General features: G+C 42.4%; 1 protein-coding gene across 4 annotated transcripts in view; it reads left to right on the forward strand.

Annotated features, from left to right (window-relative positions):
* Positions 1-18,731, forward strand: part of SMARCA2 (SWI/SNF related, matrix associated, actin dependent regulator of chromatin, subfamily a, member 2) — a 172,936-nt gene that overhangs the window by 81,039 nt on the left and 73,166 nt on the right. For all 4 annotated transcript variants that reach the window (XR_009541587.1, XM_060155018.1, XM_060155017.1 and 1 more), the window contains exons 20-25: positions 1,010-1,117; positions 1,746-1,832; positions 4,893-4,939; positions 7,190-7,356; positions 13,271-13,434; positions 17,505-17,732. Coding sequence is in view for 3 of the 4 variants with exons in the window: in XM_060155018.1 (XP_060011001.1) it covers positions 1,010-1,117; positions 1,746-1,832; positions 4,893-4,939; positions 7,190-7,356; positions 13,271-13,434; positions 17,505-17,732 (801 nt within the window). In the remaining variant the exon portion in view is untranslated. The remainder of the gene's footprint in view (positions 1-1,009; positions 1,118-1,745; positions 1,833-4,892; positions 4,940-7,189; positions 7,357-13,270; positions 13,435-17,504; positions 17,733-18,731) is intronic.

Raw genomic sequence — 18,731 nt, forward strand, 5'->3', positions numbered from 1 at the left:
TTGTGTGCATTAGGAGCGTGCGAGAAGTATTGCAGGTGTGTGTGAAACCACCGGCACATGAATTCCCTTTCACTGTTTTAAATTGGATTTTTCTGTTATTTCAAAATGGAAGCACATGCGGCCTTGCCTCTAAAGAATATGGTCCTAAAGTTGCATCCAATTGTGGATTAATTCCTCTCCTTTGCCTGTTATCCTCACTAGGGTAGGACCCTCTCATCCTTCAAAAGCAGAGGGTAATTACATATAGTCAACCTAGGGCTCTCATGAATCTCCTTTTCAGATCGGTATTGGGGGTAGCCACCTAGGACCATTTAAAAAATGTTTTCCGGGCTTCCCTGGTGGCGCAGTGGTTGGGAGTCCGCCTGCCGATGCAGGGGACACGGGTTCGTGCCCCAGTCCGGGAAGATCCCACATGCCGCGGAGCGGCTGGGCCCGTGAACCATGGCCGCTGAGCCTGCGTGTCCGGAGCCTGTGCTCCGCAATGGAAGAGGCCACAGCAGTGAGAGTCCCGTGTACCGCAAAAAAAAAAAAAAAAAATGTGTTTTCCAAAGAAAATCAGAGGTTATTGGCCAAGCACTGTTTTTCCTAAAACTGTTCTGTTCATAGGAAAGGAGGTATAGGTGGGAAGCAGAGGAAATACTATAAAAAAAATAGAAAAGAAAATACTCTGTGTGGAACATCTTTGAATTTGAACAGTTTGCCAGCCTCTCTCTCTTTCTCTCAAATATGGAACAAGTCAAGAAATTTCCGAAAACATGACCCTAGTGTCAGTGGTGATTGACATACAGCCTTTTGAAGGTCTCTACAGTATAATGGTACCTTTAGTAGTGACGACTGTGGTCCTCTCCATCACTACCACCACCCCACCCCACCTCCTCCATGAATCCAAGAGGGGGGCAAGAGAGATACCTTTGTGGTTCCAGGAGTGCCACCAGCAGCCATGTCTCAACAGTCTTCTTAGAACAGGCACCTTCTCTCTCCCGCTCTACTTACTGTTCTTTTTCCCCAGGTTGAATATGTGATCAAGTGTGACATGTCAGCTCTGCAGAAGATTCTGTATCGCCATATGCAAGCCAAAGGGATCCTCCTCACAGACGGTTCGGAGAAAGATAAGAAGGTACGTTGCGGAAGATGTTGCAACTCAAGGTGCTGTCATGTATATCTTCTTGGGGCTGTGACACTGGATACTCCTAGGAAACATCCCTGCTAATGCTGATTTGTAGAAGCAAATTACTGGGCTTTTTCTGGAGCTATTGTTGCTGCCTAAGAAAATCTCTTAGCCTCTTACCTGCAAACTGCATAGGAGCAGTTAGAAACGAACACCATCTTGGTGTTCGTATCACCAAAATAGTTCGCTATGCTCGTGTCAGTTCTGCACAGAATATAGCTGCCTAAGGGTGTGGTGGCATTATAGAAGGTTTCACAACCCAGTTTCATTCTCTGGGCATCTGTTCCATGTTCTAGGGAATAGACAGCTGTGAATCCTAGCGAATAGACAGTTATTTCTCAAAGCCATCCACTGGGCATAATTCCCTCCTCAAGGATAAGTTAGTCACAAGGAAGATGTTATATCTAATTCAGAAACAACTATGTAATAGTAACAGGAACTTTGGACCACAGGAGGTGTAGGTTACCGAGAAGACCTATGGCCCTTTGCTGTTTCTATAGAAGCCTATTTTTTTTTAAATGGGAAATACCTGATCAATTAATAACTTCTATTTTCACTCTCCTCTACTTGTTCTTAGGGGAAAGGAGGCGCTAAGACACTTATGAACACTATCATGCAGTTGAGAAAAATCTGCAATCACCCATATATGTTTCAGCACATTGAGGTAAGTCTGCGTTCTCTGTCGTGACCCTGATCCTTACTGTGCTATTCCTACTAATACTATGCAGACAATTTTTTTAATAAAAAATAAAAGAGCGTTAAAACATGTGGAAGTTGAAACAACATGGTCTGATAGCTTGAAGAGCAGAATTAACAAACATGAATTTTCTAGTTACGGATTCTCATTGGCACCAGACACTTGCGCATCTGGAATTTTATAACCAGGAGTTTCAAGTAGTGAGAAAATGCTGTAAGCTACGGCTCATTATGTGGGTTTGGGTAGGTGCTGTGATTTGCCTTGTTATAGTAGGAGCTCCGAAATGGAAGATAATGATAAATACATCCAGCTTCCTCAGAAGGATGCTGTGGAAAATATTAAAATAATGTATTTATACCCGTTGAACAGAAGGATGTTCTCTGTAAAAGTCACTGACTTTACTCTGTGACTTAGATTTGTATTTTTTCCTTTCTGGCCTCTCTCATGACAGTGTAGATACAGGCTTTTATCCTGAGGCTCTGGTCTCTAGGATGCTATTTTTAGGGGAGAGGACATATTCTGCCCTGTTCACTACATACGAATGAGTTTCCTAAAGTTGACAATTTCACCCCAGTATGAGCCGATGACTTGAGCAGGAAGGAAAAGGAGCCACAATTGTAGCCTCCACTTTTCAGTGTTGCCGCAGATGCATATGGTCCTGGCGACAGTTACTTGCCAGGGCACTGCTTACTTTCCACTACAGATGAGGAGGAGGCATGGGGCAAGTCACTGCAGTCTCCGTGTTGGCACCCGCTTATTAACAAATAAATACATAGAAGGTTCTAGGAATTTAACTTTCAGGAGCATATTCCTGGAAATGAGACTGAAATATTCTTGACTTTGAAGATTATTTTTTTCTTCCTTCTTTTTGGTAATCGTGCTTGTTAGGTGACAGTATATATCGCACCTCTGTCCCTGTCCTGGAGTCCTATCCCACCTATGGTGGGAAATTAGAAAAACTCCTGACACTGTTATTGCCTCAGGGACAGGCAACCCTTCCTTCATAGAGAGAGTAAAAGGCCCTCGATATAAGTCAAATGACAACAGTAAAAGGAAGGAAGGATGGATGGAAGGAAGGAAGGAAGAAAAGAAAGAAGGAAGAAAGGGAGGGATGGGAAGGTCCCACCAACAAGCCTGTTTAGACACATCGTGGGAGAATCCACTGTGTGGTAATAAGTCTATACCCCAGGTCACTTTTGACTGTGACTTGGTGTAAGTCACTCATAAGTACTTGACTTGTCATCAGATGGTAATAGATTATAGGACTGGCAGGAGGATAAACTTTAAAAAAAAATAACGTATGAAGTGTCTGGTAAACCAATAATGTGATACATGGGCTGTAAGGTATCCATGAGTTAGTGGGGGGTACATGTTGGATGGGAGGAGCCACAAAAAAAAAAAAAGATCTATTGATGAAAATGATCGGGGTCATGTCAGGTCAACCTGTCACCCACTATCTTATTTGTCCTAAAAATAACTTTAAGATATTTACTTTGTAAAAGTATAGAGGAGTTTGAGGACTTAGAAATTATGAAAATTAGGTGTCAGTCTTAACTTCATTTTGGTTATCGTACCAAGATGAACCTCTGAGACACACTGGGCCGTGTCAGGAAGGGAGAGGTTGTCAAGCTTCTATCTGGAGCACCTGGGGAGGGAAGGGGGGAATCAAAGAAGCTAGGTCCAAGTAACATGTCCTCCTTTGCCTGCACATTGACATTTTAAGTAGCAGTCAATAGAAAGAGAGACTTTGATTTGCAATTTTTTTAATGTAAAAAACTTTTAGGAGCACATTCCTGGCAATGAGACCCACAGTTATTTGCAAAGGTATCACACTTGTGAACCAGAGACGGTGTGTGCGTTGTGCTTTTGTCTTCGTTTTGTTTGCTTACACACCCTTTGTTCATACTACTTCATACTAGAAACCTGGTCTCTGGATTGGGCTCACTGCCTCCCTGGGGATCTTCAAACCAGAGAAATGAAAGCAGTGGTTTTAAAATGCTGCCGATACCTGACCTTATCACCATCTATCAACACATACCATCTGAGAGATGGATGAGACCCAAATTTCTAGTCAGGAATGGCACCTGTAGAGACGAAAGGGTAGGCTTGGAGTCAGGGTAGGGTTTTTAGCTGAGGTCCACTGGCGTTAATTTTGCCGGCAGGGCAGCATCCGGAGGGGCTGGGCCTGCCATAAATGATGAGCATGTTTGGGAGCAAAGCCCAAAGGGAGGATCTGGTCCCCTTGGTGGAAAGCTTCAGTGATCTGGGAAGGAAGGGGAGCAGAGAAGGGAGACAGCTGGTGGTTAATGTGAAGGTGTGACGTGCTCTCCTCCCCACAGATGGTCTCCCTTCCCATAAGGAAGGAATGCGAAAGTCACATGGAGAACAGCAACTTATTTCTTCCACAGAATCAGTGAGGAGGGAATTCTGTAATTAAGTTCTGTGTTTTAAAAGTGGAAGCCGGTCACCTGAGGGGTGGTATACATTTAGAGCCTTATTTATAATACAGAAAAGCACAGTATGGAAGGGATGTTAGGATTCCACCAAACTAAGATTTACAGTATGTAGTACATAAATAATCATTACTTTTACTGTTAACTATTTCCACAGTGTATTTATGTGTATATATTAATCTTGATTTGCTTGTACGAAGCTCTTCCTCTAGTCTAGACTCTAAGCTCCTTGGGGTAGCTACTTCATTTTTTTCTGGATTCCCAGTACCTGCCTACCACAGCCCTGGGCCAGTCAACACTTAATCACTGTTTGATGAGTGAACTAGCCCTATCATCTCAGTATGAGAGTCTAGAGACTTGCAGACTTACGGCATACGTTTCTGGCAGAACTATAGTCTGAATTCAAAGACTTTGAGTTTCTGGTTCCTTGTATAACGAGTGTTTTCTTACTTATTCATTATCTTATTTAACTGTGCTCTAGAAATAGATAGGATGACCTCACTAATAGAATAATCATTAAGTTAATAATTACAGATCCGTTTTTGAGAATCATTTTCTTCTCTCTCTTTTAAAGGAATCCTTTGCTGAACACCTGGGCTATTCAAATGGGGTCATCAATGGGTAAATCTTAATTTTTTTTCCTTCCAAAACATAGTTTGTTGGTCCTCCCTAACTTTTCTCTCTGAAGTGTTTCCTATCACACAAATACATAACTGGCAGCCCCCTCAGCCCTCCTCTCTCCTCAGCAGAGGGTACAGAAGTTGTTAACCAAAATGATATCAGCATTCCCTTTTACTTTACTGGCATAAATTACTACATGCCTTGAGCAAGTGGCTATTCAAAGGACATAGATCTCCTTTAATAGACTTAACAGTGTCCTAGTGTTCTAAAAACGTTGTCAGAGCTTCCAAGGGTTCTTATAACCAAGAGTGTAGCTTGAGCTCAAAGCGAGTTTACCATAGGAAGTCTCAAGTTGATATTCAACATTATCGTGTATGAGAGGAAAATGTCTCATCTGCTATGCGTATATACAGCTTGACAGTAATTTGTTAGCCTATGGTCTGTATAAGAAATAATTTTTCAGTAGCAGTGGACATTGAAGAGGTGCATGCCTGCAACACAACAAAACCGAAGGTTGCATTAATAGAAAGTCTCTGTTTTGCTTGTGCGGCACCAGGGAAATTTTTATTATTAGGATAAAGGGGTCAATTCTTGGATCCCAAGGGCAGACTGTGTTGCTCTCCTTTGTCTCTCCTTTTCTCCTTTTCTCTCGGTCCTTTGTTCACTCCGGGTGCCATCAGGTTGGCCAGGGTTTTGCATATTGAAAACATGGCCTCAGGGGGTGTTTGGAGGACAGTCTCACAGTAGGCGATGGATGTTGGGAAGACTTACACTTGAAAATGTCTGTTCTGTGTGTCATAAAATCAACTACCAATGATACGTTTCAGTATCATAGACTAGACTGCACATGCACTGGGGAGTTTTCCCAACAACATCACCCCTACAACTAAGTTTTAATAATATGACACATCCCTGTTGATAAAGAGGAGAGTGGTTTCTTGTGGAGGAGAAGAACTCTAACTCACTAACATTCTTCTCTATCTGACAGCACTCTATCATCGTGTTTTTTAATGTGAATTTCTGTGTAAGCCAGGATTGTGTCCCTTCCCCAATCCATTCTTCACTGTGTACATGGTGATCTTTTAAAAAGATGTCATATCTCGTCACCCCCGTTTAAAACCCATCATTGGCTTTCTGTTGCACTTAAAACTAAAACTAATAGAACCCTACAGGATCTGTCCCCCCTCCCACCTTCTTCGTCTCTGCTCTCATCTCCCAGCATCCCTCTCTGCCCCCCAACTTAAGCCACACACACCATTTTTTCAATTCTTTAGACTCACCAGGCTCTTTTACTCCTCAGGGCCTTTGCACATACTCTTTCCGCTTCCTGGAATCTCCTCCTCTCCAATCCTAAGCCCACCTTTTTCACCTGGCTGCCTTTTGCTTATTTCAGGTTTTAGCTAAACTGTTAGCTCTTTAGCGGGTCACCTTTGATGTTCTAAACCAGTGGCTGCCAAATTCTTTTCTGCAAAGGGCCAAATCTCAAATGTTTGCACCTTTGCTGGCCAAAAAGTCTCTGTTGCACCTGCTCAACTTTGCCATGGTAGCTTGAAAGCGGTCCATAGGCAAACAGAAATGAGTGAGCCTGGCTGTGTTCCAATAAAACTTTATTTACAAAAACAGACAGCAGTCCAGGGGCTGATGTTTGGCCAAGCACTGCTCTAATGTAAAGAAGATGTCACATGTTGCTATGAGCGCTCATAGCAACTTGCTATTTTTCTTTTTAGGACTTATCACGAGTTGTTAATTACCCATTTGGAAGGCAGGGATTCTATTTTGCTCATACACATGCCCAGCAGTGTGCTTGGCACGTAGTAGGTGCTCAGTAAGTATTTCAATGAATCTTAAGTGCCCTAAATTAGTAATTTTATGTACTTAATAAGTTAGGGATTTAAGGAAATAACAACATATACATATATGCATGTGTAGGAAAGACAGAGAGAGGGAGGGAGAGTTGAGAGAGTCCAAGTATTAGGTTTCCTTTTCTTTCTAGAAACTGTCATCATACCTAGAGTATATAATATACTTTTTATGGGTTTTCTAGAAATATAGTTTATTTTTTCCATGCAATAGTCTCAGCTGCTTCGGAGTGGGTACTCATTCACTCATTCATTCATCCATCCATTCATTCTGTAGTTATTTATTGAATGTGTCCTATGCACAAGGCACTATATGAAAAGCAAAGCTCTACTGGATCCTTCAAGAAGACAGCAGTAATACTGTCTTCTTGTTTTGCATTTCTGGGTTCAGGGCTGAGCTGTATCGGGCCTCAGGAAAGTTTGAGCTACTTGATCGTATTCTGCCAAAATTGAGAGCGACTAATCACCGCGTGCTGCTTTTCTGCCAGATGACGTCTCTCATGACCATCATGGAGGATTACTTTGCTTTTCGGAACTTCCTTTACCTGCGCCTTGATGGTAAGTGTGTAAGGAATTAGGCTCTGAAGCCACACAACCCAGAGTGCAGGGATCATGGGCGCTCAGATCGAATTCCAGTCTCCCCCAAAAGGAGCAGTAAAATTCTTGAAGATTTAACTAGCAGGGTGGGGTGCAGCTTCTCTAGAGAGCAATCTTTATATCCTCCAGCTTAAAATAAGCTGAAATCATTTGTGCTGCTGTTTATCCCACGTACAAACCAATACAAATGGACTTAGGATCACTGATAAGTACCACAATTAAATTAAGCCAAACTAAACTAAAATTGAAAAACTCTCCTTGCCCTTAGGCTTGTCTGTTACCTGTGCACCATATAGAATATTTTGATAAGCCTTTAGCTTTCTCTGTGAAGGCATATTTTAAGTGGATAAAGGCTATGACTCCTTTCTTCAGTGACACTGTTGTAGTTCATTTAAGATTATATCTATCGTTAAAGCTTCTCTCTTTTTCGAAATAGAACATATCTACATGCCACGTTAAGAGATAGGGCTTCCCTGTTTCCTGGATTTTGCCAACTGTGTAGAGTATTGGCCTGATTTTAAGAGTGAAATTTAAATACCATGTCCTTAAAAAATTAGTCAGAAAATATGAATGGAAGAAAGTAGGAATTTAGGGATACTCCCTAAATTGCTATATGATTGGGGCGGCAGCTCTAGCATTTCAGAGATTAAAGGTATCAAGATTTTCATACCATGGCAGGGGTAACATTTTCAAAGAGTAGTAAGTGGGGATAGGAGCTGATGTATAGCCCGGCTGGTGTTGAATTCCTGCATGGTGTTACGAGCACCAACTTTTATCCAATGCAATATTCAAGTTATCGTCAAATGGGAAATTTAAAGTTTATGTTCCATTAAAAGGTGTTGTTTTATTTTCAATCCAACATTTTCTCCCCCTTTTGCCGTGAATTAGATATGACTGGATATTTACCAACCTCGGACCTGCCATATGTTCTCTTACTTGAGTTTTTAAGTGAATTCTCTATATGGTGTACCTCTTAGGGCCTTATTAACTTTTAAATTAATTATACCTCTGACAGACTTGATTTTTTTTAAATCTTTTTGCCTCTCCTCCTTAAAGTCACTGAAAACAGAGGAATGGTTAAGTCAATGTTAATTCTGAATTCATGACACAGTTACGTCAGCCACAGTCTGTCTTTTGGCAAATCTGCCTTGTGTCTCATCTTCTGACCTGATGCATTGGTTCCTCCCTCTCTGTGAGGGGTAAGTTCAGCCTTCTGTCAGCATTCTTCCTTTGAAAGGCAAGCCCTCCTTCACTGCTGCTTGAGCGAGGGGGGCGGCGGCCAGCTCTATTTTCCCTGGATGTACAGCCCCCCCACAGGTGTCCTGTAGAACTGTTGTTTACTATTCTGTGGCATTTCGTTTGGAATCTCAGCTCTCTTGGGACTGTGACCTTGGAATGTTCGAGTCTGGGAAACTGGCAAGAAGTGATTTCCTTGAAACAAATCTCTCTAATGTGTTCTTACCAGCTTGAGAGAGTGTCTTTATTTTTATTTAATTTTTAAAAATGTTTTGGCTGCGTTGGGTCTCCGTTGCGGTGCACGGGCTTTGTCTAGTTGCTGCGACCGAGGGCTACTCTTCGTTGCGGTGCACAGGCTTCTGATTGCAGTGGCTTCTCTTGTTGCCAATCTCGGATTCTAGGCGCCCGGGCTTCAGTAGTTGTGGCTCGTGGGCTCTAGCGCGCAGGCTCAGTAGTTGTGGTGCACGGGCTTAGTTGCTCCACGGCATGTGGGATCTTCCCGGAGCAGGGCTCAACCCCGTGTCCCCTGCATTGGCAGGCGGATTCTTAACCACTGCGCCACCAGGGAAGTCCCGAGAGAGCGTCTTTAATATTCTGTTGGTTGCTGTCCTTATTGTTATAATCATAATAGTCATAAAAGCTAATGTTTATGGAAGACCTACTACATGTGGGATGCCAGGCTAAGCACTTCATGAGCATTATTAATTTAATTTTCTCAACAAACAAGCTTCTGTTATCCCCTTCTTACCAGGTACGAATATGATCCCATTTAATAGATGTGAAAACAGAGGTTTAGAGAGATGAGTTAACTTGTCATAGGTTACACATGAAGCAAATGGTGACATCATGTTCTAACTTAGATGTCTCTGATTCGAAATTAGTTTAGAATCAGTTTTAGCCAATCCAGCAAGATTTATTCCATCTCTGAAAATGCAGCTTACTTTCCTAGAGACATTTGAAGACTGATTTTGAACTGAATTCAAAAATTGTAAGTTGGTTGATTGAAAATGACCAGGCCATTTCAAGAGAATGTGCTGCTCACTGATCCTACCATCAAAGGCCTTACCGTTAGGTTGGAGGAGGCAAGTAAACAGGTTCCAATAAGTGTTACAGATGCCATCGAGAAGGCTGCATGGGCTTCTACCTGGAAGAAACAGCAGCCATTTGTTCTGGGGTTAGAGAGAATTGATGGCAAACAGTCGACATACACATGGATAAATTGGTACACACACTGCCAGCTGTCCCACCCTCTTAACCCAGTTGTTAAAATGACTTCAGATTTTCATTGCTGAATTTGATGTCCCAGATTTTTGACCTCAGGGGAAAAAAAATTTGATGACAGTTAAGTAGATTTTTTTCTGCAGAGATTATGGTTGCATGAATAGATTTAACTACGATTCCATTATAGTCTTTGTTTTCACCGGAAATGATTTTTGAGTGAGAGCAAGTGATGAAGTTACATCCCAGAAGACAACATTTTCCAAAAGCAGCTGAAACTAAGTTAAAGTGACTAATCATGAAAGCCAGGCAGTGTGTTCCTTCTGGCAAAATCTGCAGTTTTCATCACAGTTGCCCTTATTATTAATTGTATGCTTGGTTATGTTCTACATTAAAGCCTATAAGAACATGGACTTGATACACTTTAAATCCTGTGCCCACCTACAAACAGCATTTCTTTGGCTGGGGCTAAACCCTGACACGGTAGTTTGACTCTCCTTGAACAATGTCCCAAAGATTGCTGATGAACAGCAGAGATCTTGGCTTGGAGAACCTTTGACTAATGGAAATGGTAACCCAGCAAATTCTGAACCTTGTAATAAGAAATGCCATAGCTTTGCATGAAAAGTTATTCAATCGTATTTTTTCCTGGCTTTATAATGTGTCAAGTTCCAAGCTACATATATGATTTAAATACACACCAGATAATATGGTCCGTCTGTTTGCTTGAAGTGTCTAGCATAGGGCCTAAAAACTCTTTTGACCAGATAATTTTGATATCCCTTTTGTTTTTCAGTGCTTTATTTTTCATTTAGTGTTATTTCATCCCAAGTAGGCGTATCCACTAATTCGTTTTATTTATATCTTAATGCATGTAATTGTTAACTGATTATTTTTCAGTTCAGTGGATCAAAAGTGAACTTCTACCCTCTTAGTATATAGATGCACAGTTTTTGTACCCTGATGTCAGAAAATAGACACAGTTGGTCCCTCGTCCCTCAGTATCCAAGGTGGGGGCTTGGTTCCAGGAACCCCACAAATACCAGAATCTGCAGCTGCTCAAGCCCCTGATATAAAACAGTGTAGTGGGACTTCCCCGGCAGTCCCATAGTTAAGGCTCTGCCTTCCAATGCAGGGGGCGCAGGTTTGATCCCTGGTCGGGGAACTAAGATTCCACATGCCGTGCAGTATGGCCAAAAATTAAAAAAACAAACAAACAAGCCAAAAAACCAGTGTAGTATTTACGTGTAATCAATCTATGCGCATCCTCCCATATACTTTAAATCATGTCTAGATTACTTATGATACCTAATGCAATGTAAAGGCTATGTAAATAGTTGCTGGTGCTTGGCAAATTCAAATTATGCTTTTCCGGAACTTTCTGGAATTCTTAATTTGGAATTTGGAGTACTTTTGATCCACTGTTGATTGAATCCCTGGATGATGCACAGCCCATAGGTACAAAGGGACGACTATACCATTATCTCTGGGAACTCCGTCTTTCCCCATTTTGGAAGTGTTTGCTTTTTTTTTTTTTTTTGGTTTCTTTGGCTTTTCCTTCACTTTAAGGCAGAGGGTAAATATGTGAACCAGTAATCTATGTGAGTATTTTTTTAAAAAAATCATTGCACCTGGGCAAATGATGTAGCAAAATGGGTTCATGATAGACCAGCACGTGTCTTCCATTAGCATCCTGAGCAGATAGTTTATGGTGATCTCAGAAAGCCAATTCTGAAAATAAGAGAAAAAAGGGCACCACGTGTTTGAAACCTTGTTTAACAAAACACATTTCACGTTCCTCCCCGCAAATCTAAATTCTTACAATTCATCATTGCAGGATTTGACCAGGTTGCAAAACTTGAAATCTGATTTGGAAAGTAGAATGAGCTCTAAAGAACATTGCTTCATTGAATGGGGACTCCCAAAGCCCCTTGTTTCTAATCCCCGTTTGCTGTATTCAGGAATGTTCTTTTTCCCTCCTCAGGAGGGTACTTACTGTTTTTATTAATATGAAAAGCAGATCTCCCTATGTTTGGGAACTTGAACCTCCACAGTAACTCGATTCCATTAGCTGGAGTCACTTAGATGTTTTAATGCTCTGAAATAAATTTTCAGTATATTTTCATCGTTAAAAAAAAAACACCATGTAGAAATAATATTTGTACAACAGGTGGTTAGGGACTATCATGTAACATACATATATATGTCCCAACAGCCTAAGACCTTTTTCAGAACTCTGCAGCTACACTTTTCTGGTGAAATATATTCAGATGGAATATGGTAGGTTTTTTTCCTTTCCACAATGCAGTTCATGAAATGGCCAGGTAAATACATTACAAATACATTGTATGTGATTGAGGGGCTGATTTGGGATGCAAGTCTGGGTACCTTGGTGCCCTAAAAGTGAGTACTATTCTCTGGGGTTTCATACTCTCTGCTTATTCACTGTTTCGGAGTCTCATCAGATACCATGGGGTGAGCCATCGCCAGGTGTATTACATGCTGCTTTGTATGGTTATAGTTTATAACTCAGCGGAGCAGAATGTCAACATGAGAAACCAACTGAGAGATTCCTTTTTTTTTTTTTTTGAGTTATTTTGGCTTCAAGTCTTGCTAACAAGGATAAAAATATTCCATTCACATTTTATGTTTTTACCAGCCGGATCATGCTCAGTAGCCATCTGAATGGTAAAATATAGTAGAAATAGATTTACTTTTGTTTCCATTCTCTTGGGCATGAACAAGTCCTCACTCTAAAGCCTATTGGCAAAGTAGCTTTAAGCCATTATAATCAATCTTTTAGGCACGTGTGTGTGTGTGTTAAATTATTTGGTGTTTTCAAGCATAAAAATAAATTCAGAGGGGGCTTCCCTGGTGGCGCGGTGGTTGAGGGTCCGCCTGCCTATGCAGGGGATGCGGGTTCGTGCCCCGGTCCGGGAGGATCCCACATGCTGTGGAGCGGCTGGGCCCGTGAGCCATGGCCGCTGAGCCTGCGCGTCCGGAGCCTGTGCTCCGCAGCGGGAGAGGCCACAACGGTGAGAGGCCCGCGTACCGCAAAAAAAAAAAATTCAGGAAATGTTTCCACCAAGTTTTAGGTTGACATAAGAATGTTATAGGATATGTAAGTTTCACAGATGCCCAGTCAGAATGTTTAAACTCTTTTCAACATTTTGGAACAATGAGTAGTAGACAGAGTATTCCTTCTTATTTAGAGAAAAGTCTCTTACTATCTCTCTAATTTTTTTTTTTAATTGCAAGATGTTCAAAGTTCCTTTCAAAAGTGCAAAAACCTTAGGGGATTTCCTCACCAATACTAAGAGGAGTCTGAGTCTGTTTCTCAAGGAAGTAGGCCTTTTTGTCTAACTCTGTGACATTTTCAGACAGGAGTTAATTGTCAAATTTATTTTTCTTATCCCCTCAGGCACCACCAAGTCTGAAGATCGTGCTGCTTTGCTGAAGAAATTCAATGAACCTGGGTCCCAGTATTTCATTTTCTTGCTGAGCACGAGAGCTGGAGGCCTGGGCTTAAATCTCCAGGCAGCTGATACCGTGGTCATCTTTGACAGCGACTGGAATCCTCATCAGGTGTGCATGTCTCTGACTTGGGTGCCCAGGCCTTCCTTCTGGAGAGGAACTGAAAGATTAGCAGTTCCCTCCCTCATATACATTTATGGGGCAGAGCACATTTCTAAACGAGTGGACCATTTCCTCAAAGGGAAAATAGCCCAGCACATTATTATGGCTGTTTTCTTATCTACCTTGGAACATAGATATTGAGATCTCTTACACACGCCTTTGGTGTACCTTTGAAGAGTTCAAGTTTGGGGGACAAAGACTCAAGTTTCTGCCTAGTTTTAAGCCATCCCCCCACCCCCTACCCCCCTACCCCATCTCCTGGGATTGCCGCTGAGCAAAGCATATTTGGTTAAGGATAAATCAAGAATGTTCCAAGGGCTTCCCTGGTGGTGCAGTGGGTGAGAGTCCGCCTGCCGATGCGGGGGACGTGGGTTCGTGCCCCGGGCCGGGAAGATCCCACGTGCCGCGGAGCGGCTGGGCCCGTGAGCCATGGCCGCTGAGCCTGTGCGTCTGGAGCCTGTGCTCCGCAACGGTTGAGGCCACAGCAGTGAGAGGCCCGCGTACCGCAAAAAAAAAAGAAAGTTCTAAGATAAAAACAACATAAAACAGCTAACATTTATTGGATCCTCACTCTGTGCCAGCCTCTTTTTTTTTTTCTTGTGTGTGTGTGTGTGTGGTACGCGGGCCTCTCACTGTTGTGGCCCCTCCCGTTGCGGAGCACAGGCTCTGGACGCGCAGGCTCAGCGGCCATGGCTCACGGGCCCAGCCGCTCCGCGGCATGTGGGATCTTCCCGGACCAGGGCACGAACCCACATCCCCCGCATCGGCAGGCGGACTCTCAACCACTGCGCCACCAGGGAAGCCCCTGTGATTATTCTTTATTATGTTGAATCAGAATTAACACACATGGATGAAATAGGGTTTATTTGACATAGGTCGACAGATTGAAGATACAGGCCTTAAAGTTGCTAACTGGAGGTCTCTGCTAAAGTCAAAGATAGAACATACGAATGTAGGATTAGCACTAAAACCCGTCGGGATTTTCAGGACTCTCATTCCCAAACTGTTATGAGAAACATGGGTTGGTACTTTATTCATTTTAACCCATGAAGCTGGAGCTGTGTTGTTATCACAGAATGGTCAACCACACAGTTATTTTGGAGGTCCTTTTCTCAGGCTGTGTTCTTGTCTTCAGCTATAATCACACCTAAATCAGTATGATGGGCTTTCAGACCACTGAGACCTCAGAACTGGTGAATAATCCATTCAGTGATTACAACGCTTCTTTCTTCGTCGTAATACCTCCCCCCCATTTTTGGCTTAGGGGCCCACAGGCTTACCTTGCGTAAACTTCTTGAGCCTAGAAATCGTCATTTTTGCTATTTTTCAAATAGATAGATCATCTTACATTAAAGTTTTTTTGTCTTGTTTTTTGGGTTTGCTTGTTTGTTTGTTTATTTTGGCTGTGTCGGGTCTTCGTTGCGGCCCGCGGGATCCTTCGTTGAGGCATGCGAGATCTTTCGTTGTGGCCCACGGGCTTCTCTCTAGTTGTGGCGTGCGGGTTTTCTCCCTCTAGTTGTGGCACGTGGGGTCCAGAGCACGCGGGCTCTGTAGTTTGCTGCACGCAGGCTCTCTCGTTGAGGCGCACGAGCTCAGTAGTTGTGGTACGCAGGCTTAGTTGCCCCGCGGCACGTGGGATCTTATTTCCCCCATCAAGGATCAAACCCGCGTCCCCTGCATTGGAAGGCAGATTCTTTACCACTGGACCACCGGGGAAGTCCCTCAATAGATCATCTTAAACATACCAAAAAACCACCACTGCTGTCACCACCACCAAAAAAAAAAGCAAGAAACTAATTGCTGTAAGCACCCAGGGGTTCAAGAACTTGTTACCCTGTTGGTAGATGGTCCATGCCCTCTACTTCCTCAGCTGGCATGTTCTGCCGCCACCTGTACCTTAGTGTTTTGTAGGTTATCAGCATCTTCTAGGACAGGGGTCAGCAAACTGCAACCCAGGGCTGAGTCTGGCCCGCAACCTGAGTCTGGACCACCTGAAAGCAAAGAATGGTTCTCCCATTTAAAAGTATAAAAATGTAAATTGCAAAAGAAAGAAAAACGATTATCAGCCTCTTGGTGAGAACAGTCTCTCAGTGTTTGCTCTTGGCCAAGATAGCCTGGACTGTTTACCACTGGGCCCACTCTGGAAGCAGTGTGTGACCCCTTTTCTAGGAAATAATCAGGAGGTTGATGACACAGAACTTGCCAGCATGGCTGCTGCTCAGCCGTTCTGGGGAAGATGTGTGGAGAGAGATGACTGAGCTCAGGGCTCCGACAGAAAATGACGTTTAGGGTTTCCACGCCGCCCCGCCCCCCACTTTGGATTTTAATGACCCACCTCACTTTCTCCTCTTTGGAAAATAATCTAATTTGGATGAGTCCCAGCTGTATTCATGGTTCACCTCCCCCATATTTATAGTCACTTCTTCAAATATCTTCTGAGGAGAACCTTTTGCCTAATTAGTCATTTAATTGTAAAGGTCCCTGCAGCAAAGACAGGTCTCCTGGGCAGACTTCGGCCTGTTGTCTCCTTGTGCTGTCTAGGTGACCAAGAAACTCATCTGGTCAAGACGATGGCCTTACAGCTGTAGCAGGGTATCAGCTCTGTGCAAAAGAGGGTGCCAGGGATGCAGGATGCAGGGGACAGACCTTTGCCCTAAAGTACACGGGTCTAATGGGGGACACATGGAAACAGCTAATTAGCATTGGAGAGATCATCACCTGGACCAGAATGAACAAAAGTGATGTACCAAGAAGTTTTTATGGCATAGCCTTAAGATTAGGTAACTCTGCTTCATAGCTTTATGACGGTTTTTACTTAAAGATTTCATTAAAACCTTATTTTTTATTATAAGAGTAATATACATTCAAAGCAGAAAAAAATTGCCAAACCGCATGAAAGTAAAATGAAGAAAATTTAATAACACCTATAATCTTAATACCTGCAGATATAAACATTATTAGCTTCTTGGTATTTGTCCTTCCTGCCTTTTCTTGGTACAGATAAATGTATGCACAGAAGATCATAATGTACATACTCATATATAACTTGTAGTTTTCACTTATTATAGCTTTATGATGTATCATTAAGTTTTCTAAATGAGAGTATAATTTTTAATGTACTATGTTGTATATACATAGAGTAAAAAACTGTAATTTATTTAACCAATCTGTTATTGTTGAATGTTTACTTAATTCTGCTTTTTTAAAAAAACATTATAAATGATATATAATGCTGAGAGGCGCATCCTTACTGTAAGTCTTTGTGCATATCCATGATTATTCCCGTAGGATACCTTCCCAAGAATTGAAACTTCTGAGTCAGGGGCCATACCCAGTTTCACCACTTTTGATACATAGTGCTAAATTTCTGTGCCCCCAAAGTTGTCCAGTTTACTACTCCGCTAGCAATCCTTTTCATTCCCCGAACTAAAGATTGAGCCTTTGATGGAATTAGATCCCAGGAAATTTGCTACATGGGTAATCATTGTATGAACAGTGTGTGTTTATGTGTATAATGTATGTGTGTATAATTCAGCGATGTCTTAAAAATCATCTTTAATGCCTTCCTTTAACCTTGCAACTTAGGGGTTAGTTTTAGTTAATATCCAAGTCATAATTCTGACACCAAATTTATTTTTGTTTATTTAATTTTTTTTTTAGTTAGGGACAAATCTGATGGTGAACCTAGGGACAGATTACACACACACACACACACACACACACACACACACACACACACACACACACACACACACACACACACACACACATCTTGAGACCTGGATTTCAAACCCTGAGGTGTATTTCAGTTGGCTAATTTGAACCCAGTTTCCCTCAACTAGGAATGACCTTGAATTTTTCCGAAGAAGGTAGCTTGTATATTTTGAAAATGTAAGCAGAATCTTGCATTAGTGAAGGTGGGTTAAAGAACGCTTCCATAGTTCCCTCTTGGGTGGGTGACCTGTCTGCTAGGCTAATCCAGGCACAGTGGCCCTCAAACACGTGGTTTTCTCAAACAGGACCTGCAAGCACAAGACCGCGCTCACCGCATCGGCCAGCAGAACGAGGTCCGCGTGCTGAGACTCTGCACCGTGAACAGTGTGGAGGAAAAGATCCTCGCAGCCGCCAAGTACAAGCTGAATGTGGATCAGAAAGTGATCCAGGCAGGCATGTTTGATCAGAAGTCTTCAAGCCACGAGCGGAGGGCATTCCTGCAAGCCATACTGGAGCACGAAGAGGAAAATGAGGTATCCCAGAAAGCCAAGTCTGTGAAATCAGTGATCTTGTGTCTTGCAAGGATTGGGAAGAACCTCTTTGTTCTTTAAAGAATTTCTTGGGCTGGGGTGAATTAAAATGAATGAATTAGCTGCTTTGTTACACCCCAAGCACAAAAAGCCTGTGAAACATCCAAACGAGTGTCTAAAAAGCAGTTGCTAGAGGGACCTGAAGGCTTGGCCATCCAAAGCTTCCCTGGTTTCTGCCGGGAGGTGCAGCCTGCATGCTTGATTGTACTGTAAGTGCTGCCCTCTGTAGGCCAGATGCAGAACCGCAAAGAGGCCACTTGCAGGAACAAAATTGCCAGATGAGACAACACAAAGCTGGAAGGGTCACTCCTTGCCTTTTCTTTCTCCATCCTTCAGAGCCCTTTGTCTCTATTGCCTTTTTATCAGGGATCACAGCACTTCAGTGTGTTTGTAGGATAAGCCCTCACAGCTGTCTTTAGCTCTTTGAGTCATACTTTTACTGGAAAAGAGTGACCTTAACCTCCACTCCAAATGCTCCTGTAAGAGCTGACCAACGGCTGAGAAAATTATTGGCTAAAAAAAAAAATCTCTTTTTACTTGCCAACATTGTTCAAAGAGTGCATTGATTATGTTTCTCTCAGGGGATCTTTGGGTAGCTGTATTTTTTTAGATTGTCAGTCTTAGTAATTCTATACTAAATTTTCATCCCCAGATGGATTTGAAATAGATTAAAAGACATAGTTCTTATGTAGTCTAGAAAACTGAACAAAATACCAGTGCCAGTCCTTACCATAAAATTGGCTTGGGATGGACAAATTTGGTTTGGTGTGCCCATGTTCGTAAGTGGAAGAATGGGTTTATCTTATCTATTCATGTGGAATACTATTTTCATTGCGTATATTAGGTATACAGTTGACCCTTAAACAGCACAGTTTGAACTGTGTGGGTCCACTTTCATGTGGATGTTTTTCTGTAGTAAGTACTACAGCACTACATGGGTCC

The sequence above is a fragment of the Lagenorhynchus albirostris genome, chromosome 7 (assembly GCF_949774975.1).
Source record: "Lagenorhynchus albirostris chromosome 7, mLagAlb1.1, whole genome shotgun sequence".
Classification (NCBI taxonomy): domain Eukaryota; kingdom Metazoa; phylum Chordata; class Mammalia; order Artiodactyla; family Delphinidae; genus Lagenorhynchus; species Lagenorhynchus albirostris.